Source organism: Leptonychotes weddellii, chromosome 5 (genome assembly GCF_054177405.1).
Source record: "Leptonychotes weddellii isolate Sample4059 chromosome 5, ASM5417740v2, whole genome shotgun sequence".
Taxonomy (NCBI): domain Eukaryota; kingdom Metazoa; phylum Chordata; class Mammalia; order Carnivora; family Phocidae; genus Leptonychotes; species Leptonychotes weddellii.
In genome coordinates, this window is record NC_138373.1 from 18,524,485 (window position 1) to 18,536,462 (window position 11,978).

Sequence of the window (11,978 nt, forward strand, 5' to 3'; positions counted from 1 at the left end):
AGGGGATTTAGCGCTCTTCATTTGGTATGCTGAGACTAGCAAAGGAGTTATTCTTAGGCCCCTGATCGTAAGTAAGGCTTTGCAATACCCTTGGCACACTGAAGCAGCTGGTTATTGGAAGGATACTATCTTCCAAGTCTATAGTAGCTCAAAAATTATTTTCCTCCCTTAAAAATGTTGACGTATCGCTGGTTTCCAGGAAGTTAGCAAAATTTAACTTCAAGCTAAAAAAATTTATTTCATCTTATCAATTATTAACCTTGTAATGTGCAAGGTGTGTTTTGGCTTCTGGAATATAAACCCACATTCCTTTTGAGGCTCTCAGTCCATTGAGGAAGACAACCAGAGCCCACAGAAAACAACTGGCGTGTCCTCACAGCATCTTTAGTGATGCTATTCCATCTTGGTTGTGTGTGGGGGTGGGCAGGCAGGCACTGTGAGGGAATAGTTAAAAAAAAAAAAAAAAAAAAGGCAAGCTAATTCTTGAACAGTGGGTAGGAAACTGTAAGACAGGCAGAGGAGAAAGAAAATTCCAGCCAGACGAAAACAGCCAAGTACAGAAGACATGGAAATAGAACATGGCCTTTCTGGGGTCCAGCAAAAATAGATGAGTCTTAACATGTTATGTCCCATTCCTCTCTACATGGCAAGGGTGAGTTGGGCTACATAGGTGCCGAGGCTTGAGTACCCAAGGCTGGACTGAACCTTCAAAGGTAGTAGAATTTCCTCCTCAAAGTAGTATCAGACATCAAAAGCTAGAATTTTTAAGATCAAATAAATACAAGCACCTATCACAGTGCCTGGCAGTTACTTCTTACAGTTTCTTTCAAGCCTTTAATTTCATTAAGCAGCCCATTCAGCACCCTTATTTAGGTTTGGGAGTTAAGCTGTTTAGGTTCAGGAAGATGAAGGGGGAGCAGATGTGGGGAGTGTCGTGTGGTGCAAATGACGGGGTTCAGGCAATCATAGGATGGAAGAGTAAGGGAGGAGTTAAAACCTTAGGCCTATTTCCAAAGAAGACATCCAGATGGCCAACAGACACATGAAAAAGTGCTCAACATCACTCGGCATCAGGGAAATCTCATACCTCAATGAGATATCACCTCACACCAGTCAGAATGGCTAAAATTAACAAGTCAGGAAACGACAGATGTTGGCGGGGATGCGGAGAAAGGGGAACCCTCCTACACTGTTGGTGGGAATGCAAGCTGGTGCAGCCACTCTGCAAAACAGTATGGAGGTTCCTCAAAAAGTTGAAAATAGAGCTACCATACGATCCAGCAATTGCACTACTGGCTATTTACCCCAAATATACCAATGTAGGGATCCGAAGGGGTACGTGCATCCCGATGTTTATAGCAGCAATGTCCACAATAGCCAAACTGTGGAAAGAGCCAAGATGTCCATCGACAGATGAATGGATAAAGAAAATGTGCTATATATACAGTGGAATATTATGCAGCCATCAAAAAGAATGAAATCTTGCCATTTGCAATGACGTGGACAGAACTGGAGGGTGTTATGCTGAGTGAAATAAGTCAATCAGAGAAAGACATGTATCATATGACCTCACTGATATAAGGAATTCTTAATCGCAGGAAACAAACTGAGGGTTGCTGGAGGGGGGGGTGGGAGGGATGGGGTGGCTGGGTGATAAGACATTGGGGAGGGTATGTGCTATGGTGAGCGCTGTGAATTGTGCAGGACTGTTGAATCACAGATCTGTACCTCTGAAACAAATAATGCAATATATGTTAAAAAAAAAAAAAGAAGATAGCAGGAGGGGAAGAATGATGGGGGGGAAATCAGAGGGGGAGATGAACCATGAGAGACTATGGACTCTGAGAAACAAACTGAGGGTTCCAGAGGGGAGGGGGTTGGGAGGATGGGTTGGCCTGGTGATGGGTATTAAAGAGGGCACGCTCTACATGGAGCACGGGGTGTTATGCACAATGAATCATGGAACACTACATCAAAAACTAATGATGTAATGTATGGTGATTAACATAACATAGTAAAAAAAAAAAAAAAAAGAACCTTAGGCCTAAGGCCAGTAGAGGATGGAGGAAAAGATTGGTTTAAACTTAAACCAATAGCCACAGATGATGAATTCTGGAAAACTGTCCTAGGAGTGGATGGCTGTTAAAGGGAACATCAGTTGAGATTAAAATGAAAGGCCAGGAGCCTACCTAGGTAAGGAAACTGACCTCACATGATGAAGTTTATGATAAAGAGTCCCGGGTGCTAAAATCCTCAGTGAATGTGGGAGATACGATCTAGATCTGGGGTCCTGATAAGTACGAATGAAGAGGGTAGTCTAGCTGGAGTACCTCAGAGTAGAAGTGGTCGTTATGTGTTGTGTGGGGTGGGGTGTGGTGGGGCTTCAAGGGGGCACAACAGACACCTTCATCCGCAGTGACAGCCCTTTAAAAGAAAGTTGGTTTCATTTAACTTATTTTAACACACTTAACTTTTGACAAACATGTAACAAACTTAACTCAGTCCTGAATGGCTTTCATGAGGTCAACAGCATTTGTGACACCCACATTAATCTCTTTAAATCATTTTTCTTTAAACATTAGAAGTTACATTAAAAACACACTCTGAAGTATTTTTGCACACTGTCCACACGGCCCAGCCTGGAAATCCTTTAAAAGGCACAGAAACAGGAGGTTCATAGAAGCAAGTTGCTGCTAATTTAGTTCCTTTCCTCTCCCACTATTAACAGTCCTGGGGAACCCTAGGACCACCCTCAGACTGGAGCTGGTCTCTTTTCCTCCTTCCAGCCGCTGTCATCTTGATCCCTGTTCATACTGCCGTGTTTCTGAGGTACCATTCTTACCCTAACTCCCCAAACCCTTTCAATAGCTTTTCATTGCCTACGATAACTTCCTGAACCACAGCCCCAAAGAGCCCATTATAGTCTAAACCAGTGCTCCTGGACCTCCTCCTGCTTGCTCTTGTCAATGGGGCAGACCAGGCAGGCCACAGACGCTCATGACTGTGCTTTAGCTGGCACTTTATCGAGGAATTTAACACTTATCAGGGTTTCAAGAAAAAGAACCATAAACAAATCACAATTCCTCATCGCTAAAATTCAAGTCCAAACTTCTAATTACTATAAGACCCTTTTAGATTTTTCTTCAACTAGCTCTCCAATTAATCCTGATTTCTTATTTCTGGCCACCTACTACCAGCCCACTGATGAAGTCTACCTACCACGTTTACTTCGTAATTTTGCATATTTGGTGCAGCTTATACTACAGGCTCAAAGGCTATTTTAAATGAGGAAATGGAAGGGGGAAGAGACATGACACACTTCCTTCAAATAACACAGATATTCGACATTTGAAAAGTTTACTGAAAACTTTTATTGTAATCAAAAAGTGACATAACGGGGTTGTAATGAATTCAGCAAATCATTCTGCTGATATTTTAGAACTGATACCAGCTTTTGCCAGGCAATTAAAAAAATTCAAATGTGAAAATTTCACAGTACAGTAAACTCCACCCCAACTAATTAATGGTGGTTAAAAATAATAGGCCCTAGCAAAACCTCTCATGTTACATGGTCACAACTCACAATTCTGTACAAAAGTTCGTGTTATAAAGCTCTGATGTAAAAATCAAATAATCAAGCAGCAATATTTTAAGTGCAGCACAGGGTCTTCCATATCATTATTTACAAGGCTTGAATCTCTTTACATTATAACAAAATTTAATACAGATGACTTAGTAATTAAGTCAATTTTTAAAAATCTGTCCTTTTATACCGGGACAGATTTCACTTTTTGGTCATCTTTCTCCTTCTCCTTTTCTTTATCTTTGCTCTTCTTTGACTTCTTTTTCTTGTGTTTGTGTTTTTGGCTTTTTTCCAATTCTACTTCGGCGCCCGCATGCTTCTTATGCTTCTTATGTTTTTTATGTTTCTTGTGCTTTTTCTTTTCCTTCTTCTTCTTCTTCTTCTTGCTGTCCTGACTCTCTGCAGAGCTGGCACTACTGCTGTGGCTTCGGGTCTGGCTTCCAGAAGGGCTATGACTTCTACTTGGACTAACACTAGGGCTGCTTTGACTCTGGCTCCTGGCTGTGCCTACCTGGCCGCCTGCTGCTGGGTCCAGGCTGTCTTTTGCTTTCTCCACGACTTTATCTTTCAGTTCCTTAGAAACTTTTCCTGAAGTTTCCTCCTCTTTTACAGACACATTGCTTTCACTGTCACTTTCATTATAGTCTGGTTCAAAAGCAGCTTCATCAGTTTCTCTAGTTAAGTCGGAGGAAAGTCGGGAGGAGTGACTTAACTGCGGTTTCGGCTTCACCGCATTCTTGTCAGTCTGCCCAGGAACTTGCTCTTTTTCAGTCTGTGGGTCTGGTGGGTTAAGCACATACGGTAATTTATTGCCACTTGACTCTTTATTGTTCCTTGCTTCTAACATGTGCTTCTCACGATCTTTACAAGGATTTTTATCTACAGGTTTTGTCTCTTCACTTGGGCGTTTAGTATCATAAGTGGCTTTGTGATCATGAGGTTTTTTGTCTCTTGAGGGACTGGAATTGCTCTTTTTGGAATCTCCTGTTCCCTTCTTGGGCAAATCTCTCTCCTCTCGTGGCTTAGTTTTCTGTCCAGATGCAGAATCTTTACTTCGAGAAGGAGAGTCTTTCCTTCTTGTTAATTCATTCCTTTCATCTCTACGTTTGGAACTTGAGTATTCTCTGTTGTCATAGTCAGTTTTTTTGTCTCTGTTGGGGGTAAAGTCTTTAGTTGAAGAACCTCGAACAGAATCATGCTTATCTGAAGTTCTCGTCTCTTTGGAAGATTGAGACAGACTTTTAAAATTCCCTTGTTCATTCAGACGGTCCAAGTTACTATCTTTCTCCGGCTGAGCGCTGTTCTTCCTCTTCTCAGGGTTTTCCTTCTCCAACACTGAATGATCTCGATCTTTGGTCTTCCCCTTTTCACTGGATGCAGAGTTCTTTGAACTTTTGATCTCATGTTGTGTAAGTTCATGGCTCACTTCCTTGGTGAGTTTCTGAATTTTCTCTGATGACTCGCTTTCTTTTTCAGTATACTTGACTGTATTTAAGGGTTTAGTGCTAACATTTTTAATAACACTGGCAGGTTTTCCTACACTTGATATAGGCTGTGTGGTCTTAACATCTTCTTCTTCAGATTCAAAGTCATCTTTATCCCATTTGGACTGAGGAACCTGAATCATAATAATAACATCTTCAGCAGGAACTGTATTGTCATTATTATACTCTTCCATAGTTTTAATGACAGTTCGTTTTGTATCTGTTTTTTCTTCAGATTTCCGCACAGGACTGCCTCCAGTTGAGCTCGTACTAAAAAAAAATTAAAATAGTTAATTTATGATGAATTTAATGAAGAATTTACTACTACTCAACACTGATAAATATAAAAAAGGCTAACTTAAACATAAACGTCCTTATAACTCTCAAAAGCCAATGGCCCTACTCTGAGATTAAATGATTTAAATGTAGGATTATGTTAAAAAAAAAAAGGCTCACCCACAAAATCTACTTACAACCTTCAACTCCTTTCTTTAAAGACATGAATAAACCAGCCTAACCCCTTCTTAATTAACATACTACACTTTAGAATTACAAGCACTGATAAAATTAAAGGAATTCTTTCCCCAAACAAACATCCACACCCAACCACCCATAATCAGTTACCTGGTATAATCCACAAGCGTTGAGCTGGATCCTTCAGCTCCAGCTACTTTTCGTCTGACCTTTCCTTTGACTTTTTCTTGTTTAACTTTGCTAGATGTTGATTCCAATTTTTCAGTGGTTTCTTTTGTATTAGATACATTTTCTGTACTTCCAATTTTTTTACCCGTTTCTCTGTTGAGCTTGATTTTTTTGGCTGGGGCAGCTGATGATGAAGTTTTGTCTTTCTCAGGGGTCCTATCCATCTTTTCAATATCTGGTTCCATTTTCCGCTTTGGTGATGGTTTCACTATTTCGGTTACTTCTAGTTTAGAGATTTTCATTGAAGAGGATTCAAAATCTTTATCTAAACCCTTTTCTTCAGTTTTTCTTTTTCTTTTTTCTCCCTTGCTGTCAGGTGGCTTACTTTTCTCACTAGGCTTCTTGGCCTTGTCTTCCTTATTAGTTAGCTTTTCTGATTTGACATCTTTGGAGTAATCCTTCTTCACTTTTTCCTCTTTGACTGGTTTTGTCTCTTGGTGTTCTTTTGCCGACTTAGAGTGAGCTTTCCTGGGGGTACCAATGATCTTTTCATCTTTTTGGGAGGAAGATGATGATTTAGCACTGTCAGTCTTTGGAGTCTCCTCTTTGGCTTTTTTAAGTGGAGGTTCAGATCGAGGAGATTTTTCACGCTCTCCATCTAGTTTTTCTTGAGGTCCCTTAGCAGGTTTTGCAACGTTTTCTTTTTTGGACACAGTAGAACCATCATTTTTCCGTTTGGTCTTATCACCTTTTGCTTTTGGTTTGTCTTTCTCCCTCTTATCTTTTTCAGACACTGATTTAAAAGTGATAGATTCTGCATCCATTGGCTCATCTCTAACAGGTGTAGCATCATCTCGACTTGGGAGAACAAACAATGAATCTGTTTTATTTTCTTCACCACTTGTAGGTTCTCTCGATTTCCTAGAAGTTTCTAATAACTCAGGGTTTAGAAAGCCTTCACTTTCTTCCCCCTTTCTTCTTTTCCTATGTTTCTTATGTTTGTTTCCTTTACCATCTCCTGGAGCATTTTCACTCTCCTTCTCTTTCGACTTTGTGCTGTCCTTCTGATTGTGACTATCTCTTGTTGAAAGCTTTTCTGGATAGTTGCCACCTAAATTTCGACTTCTATGGCTTTGTCCACCAGCATAATCTTCTCTGCGGCCTCTTGTGAAGGGAGAATTCCTGATATTAAGAGGTAAAAACCTCTCTGGAGAAAAGTTCTCTCTATTTGCTGATGGTCTAGGCTGTGTTCCAGTAGCATAACCTATTTTATAATACTTTTCATACCACTCTCTATATTTTCTCTCCCATTCTCGGTAACGCTCTTTTTCAAATGGGTCTCTAAAGTCAACACTTCTCCCATAATAAGCTTTCATGTCATAAGGTGGCGGAACTTCTCTGTATCTATTAAAATATTCACGTTCTGTTTCCCCTTGAGGCACGTTACGTTTATTAGGAGACTGTCCCCTAAATGCTTGAGGAGATCTTGACCGTGAATGATATCGTCTATATGGGGGTGACCTTGACCTAGATCGATGATATCCATGAGATCTAGATCGTGAACGGTAATTTCGGCTCTTGCCTCTGCCTCTTCTGGGGTATGGAGGAGATCGTGAATAGGAACGAGAGTGTGAGCGGCTAAATGATCGAGAATAAGAACGTGAACGTGTTGAACCAGATCTTGACTTAGAGTAAGTATATGAACTTCTTGAATATGATGAACCACTATAGGGAGATTTAGACCTAAAAACAAAAACAAAACAATAGTTGATAGTTGAGAAATATATACAAAATGAAATACAGACTCAGATTCTAGCATGCTCTCCTCACGGTTCCATCTTTATATCAAATTTCATCTTAGATGATTAAAGAGGCACAGTGACCTCTACTGGAATGGAATAAAGTACACAAAGATCAGAGCAATCACTTGTTACAAAACAAAAGTGAAATCTTGACAATTAAGAGTGAAGCGCATTAATGTACTGTGAGTTATATGAGCTAATTAACATTAAACAAAATGCCAATTAAATTTAAATTTTACTTCCTATCTGGTTATTTAAGTAGGAGTAATTTCTTTGTCCTATGTTGGCCAATAGTCTAGCTTTGAAAGGAACCACATTTCAAATGTAAGCTTAAAAAATAAGTCTTTTAAACAAACTTCCAGGGAATTTTTATAATTCAGCTTTTCTATCAATAAAGCAATCTGTATTCTACCACTACTTCATCAATTACACAGGTTAATGTTCCAGCAAGAAGCTGTAGCCTCAGGTAAAAGGGTCCTCAGAAATGTTCTTCGGCTATTTCTCTATTTCTTTCCTTCCACAAACATCTCCCAATTATTTCACACTACAAATAACTTCGAGGGACAAGGGCAATTTCATCCCCATAACTGCTAGTTCTACACAATAGAATTTACATTGAGACATTATTTTAATAAACAGATATTGGGAAATAAGCTACATGTCCATTTCTATAAACCTAGACCGAATCAGAAAAATTCCATAAGTGCAATGTTATTTATATCCATAGCTAATCCCTGGATATTCAAAGTCCCATTTGTAATTCTGTTGTGAAGGCTTGCAAAACACTAACCTGGAAAATGAGCGCCTACGCTCCTTTTGAATCTTTTTGTATTCCATCAATTCCTTAGCAAAATCATTTGTAAACTCATCTAGCTTGGACTTTTTCTTTTCCCTAGTAAAATAAAGTTAAAGAGTGAAAGTTAACAAAAACCATTTAAGAAAACTAACAAGACAAATGTAATTAGATCATGAATGAAATGAATGAAATTGCCATTAGTTTTCCACTTTAAAACTATAAATAACTAAGAATCCCTGAGGAAGTTGCTTGTATGGCTTTGGTTTAATTTTTAGGTGATTTTTCTTGTACTAACTGGAAACACTAGAAAATGTTTCCAAAGATACCTGGTTTAATGTTACATCAGAAAATGAAAGTGTATGAGAATTTCAAATTAAAACACTCACTCTTCTTTTAGCCGTCGTTGCTCTCTATAGAATTCTTCCCTGGACAACGGGGGTGCTTGTGTTGTTGGGATGGTATTTGAGTGAGCTGTCTGCACTCCTGATGATACCCAAGTTGTCGATAAATTGGCCGGAGCTGGAGGAAAGCCTGGAGGAGGGACACTATAGCCAGCAGGTGGTGGCTGGCCAGGAGGAAACTGAGGAGAGAACTGTGGAGGAGGCACACCTGGAGGGAGAGGAAGTGTATGGGGTGGGGGCGGGTACAAAGGAGGGGGTGGCACAGGCACAAAAACTGGAGTTGCTGGTAGCGATGGGCCTTGAGTTCTCTGTGATCTTTCGCTGTGGTGTCGTCCGCGGTTTATACTTCTGGAGAAATAAATCCGAGATATTATTCCTTCAAACTAAAATCAACCAAAACAAGACAAGTAAGCTTGTCTTTTCTATCCATAATTATCTTCAAACTTACAAATGATGGAATAGAATCAACTATTCAAATAAGAATAGGAACTTATTTATATGAAAATATAATTTTTAAGGCCACTTGGAGACCGAAATGATACAAGTTTATAGGGCCTTCTCTCTATGGAGACGCTATATTTAGAAGTTCTCTTTTGTGAAGTTCACATTTATTATCACTCCACAAAGATCTTTTTTTTTTTTCACTCCACAAAGATCTTTTGTAACTTCCTAATCTGTCATGTAAAGGAACTGACAAGGTTAATGCCTCTCTGACCTAGGCCTCCCCAAAATGCCTTCCAGACCAAAACTTTCAATGAATAAAAACCACTTCCTGTAATCCTTTGAGGTAGGAAGTGTGGAAAGGATCCTTCTAAGTGGTACTTCAAAAATACCTAAGTACAAGGTATTATTTTCATAATTTTATATTTCACCTGACATTATGTGTATCGTGAGCATTTCTTGATGTCATTAAAATGTCTTTAGAAACACAGTTTTAAATGGCTTCATAGCTTTTTGGTTTTGTTTTGTTTTTGCATTTAAAGTACTTTTTATTAACTGGTTACATTTTTTAAAAAACTGGAAGTATAGTTGACACACAAGGTTACATTTGTTTCAGGTGTGCAACACAGTGATTCAAGAGAGGTCTATACCTTATGCGAGGCTCACAGTGTAACTACTGTCACCATACTACGCTATCACAATACCATTGATTATATGCCCTATGCTCTACCTTTCATCCTCAAGAAAATAAGTACTACTCTTAACATTTGTAATTAACAACTAAAAATCTCAATGTTTTATTTCTAAGCGTTGGGTGAAAATAACAGTGCTGGCCAAAGTTTCTGAATTGTCCCTCATCAAAGAAATAGTGGCTTCTTTAAAAGGTGGGCTTATTTCTGTTAAGCTAAAGGTTCTTTAAATTATGAATAACTGGTACACAACAGCAGCAGCAGGGGCTTAGAGTTTAAGCCTCTTTTCAGAGTCTGAATTAGTAAATATTATCTTCTATTAACATGTGATCTAGTAACAAAGTTATTACTTAGCAATTCTCAATGCAGCACTAGAAGATAAACCTTAATATTCTTGTTATAGAGTTAATTTAGAGGCCCTTTACCCTGGTGGCAAGTGTGACCTAGATAATAAGACTTCGGGCTTCGAAGAGTAACATTGCTTTTGCCTGTCCAGGGCAAAAGCCCCGAACAATTTCTTTGTCTCTTCTTTTGGAAAAGAGAAGGTGGGAGAAGATTCAGACAATGGAGTCTAGAAGAGGAATAAATGCAAGTCTTCACACTTGGGAGGTGAGCAAGTTAACTTTCATCTTAAATTAAACTGTCACCTTAAATATTATCTGGACTTTAATGACTTCCTTCTACCCTCAAAAGAGCATGTGAGCTAATATTCTGCTGTGAGCTTGGAGCAAGTAGTCACTGGGAAGGAGTATTAAAGATGTAGCCTAAAACCATCATTTAAAAGACTAAATGTAATCTATTTTTCTCTAGGCCTCAAGGGCAACTCCTGAGGACTTAAGTGAGATAAGCATAAACCAAATGACCTCCCTCCCCTGCCACTGCTGTGCTTTAATTTGTGTTATATTTTTCAGCATGTCATCAGATTACAGTTTTTCAAGATGTTTAACAAGCCTACCTGTAGCAGCTCCTCTCCCCCCTTCTAATTTGCTGTGGTGGAGAAACCAGATATCCAAGCTTATTGGAACTGTGAGGAAAAATAAAATGGGCTTGAGTATAACACAGGATCTCTTAGTGTGTGGACTTTAAGACATATATTTTAACTAGAAACTTTTTCTTCTCCCTGATCCCCATTCTGAAATTTGTTCCAGATAGAGGGGATATGAGCAAGTATTACATTTACTTAAACTATTTTTTCGATTAACTATTGTGACAATAATTAAACCTCAACGTACAATATTTTTCACAATATGGTATTCCATTTAGCATTCTACAAGTGACTGTGAACTTGTTACAAGAGAAATAGAGCCCTTTTATCTGCTGGGCACTGTGCAGCTAAGGAACTAGCACTGTTCCAATTCTGCAGATGAGGCAATGGAGCTGAGGAGTAAAACTGCATGCCCAAGGGTCATGTAGCTGCTAAGTGCAGGGGCTGGGATTCCAACCCAAGCCTACTGGTCTCCAAATCCTGTATTCCTTCTACCGACACAATCTGCTAAGTCTCTCACTTAGCATACTCTTGAAAATAAAAAATCTGACTTATCTTTCAAACAAACAAATCAAAATTTTAGAATATAAGCCAGTTTATATAAATATATAACCTGTTTATATAGATTATAGAAACAAATGATTGTATACATAAAGACCATTCATAAATACACTAATTTTTAATGCCACAGACCATTATCAATACAAAGATCAAAATCCTATAGATTTTAATATGTAATAAAATTCTACTAACACAGACTATTCAAAATGAGAAACTGTTTGGTAGCCTTAATATGTGTTTACTCAAATCAAATTCTGAAAATCCACATTAAGGCTAGGAAAAAGTTCAATCTATTAGCACAGTAAGTGATTCAACATTTAAAATACTCTTTCAAAAAAAAATACTACTTTCCTCAGATCTGTACCTCTGAGACAAATAATGCAAGATATGTTAAGAAAAAAAAAGAAGAAGAAGGTAGCGGGAGGGGAGGAATGAAGCGGGGGAAATCGGAGGGGTGGACGAACCATGAGAGAAGATGGACTCTGAAAAACAAACTGAGGGTTCTAGAGGGGAGGGGGGTGGGAGGATGGGTTGGCCTGGTGGTGGGTGTTGAGGAGGGCACGTTCTGCATGGAGCACTGGGTGTTGTGCACGA

At 39.0% G+C, this 11,978-nt stretch overlaps 1 protein-coding gene across 2 annotated transcripts in view; it reads right to left on the reverse strand.

Moving 5' to 3' along the window:
- Nucleotides 1-3,347: 3,347 nt before the first annotated feature.
- The window catches only part of RBBP6 (RB binding protein 6, ubiquitin ligase), a 32,477-nt gene continuing 23,846 nt past the window's right edge, over nucleotides 3,348-11,978 (reverse strand). Inside the window, exons 14-18 of one of the 2 annotated variants that reach the window (XM_081819814.1) lie at nucleotides 10,794-10,862; nucleotides 8,694-9,056; nucleotides 8,302-8,403; nucleotides 5,692-7,452; nucleotides 3,348-5,337 (exon numbers count right to left, since the gene is read on the reverse strand). In XM_081819814.1, the coding sequence (XP_081675940.1) occupies nucleotides 3,768-5,337; nucleotides 5,692-7,452; nucleotides 8,302-8,403; nucleotides 8,694-9,056; nucleotides 10,794-10,862 (3,865 nt within the window). In that variant the 3' untranslated portion in view covers nucleotides 3,348-3,767. The remainder of the gene's footprint in view (nucleotides 5,338-5,691; nucleotides 7,453-8,301; nucleotides 8,404-8,693; nucleotides 9,057-10,793; nucleotides 10,863-11,978) is intronic. The other variant, XM_081819815.1, reaches the window with a different exon arrangement.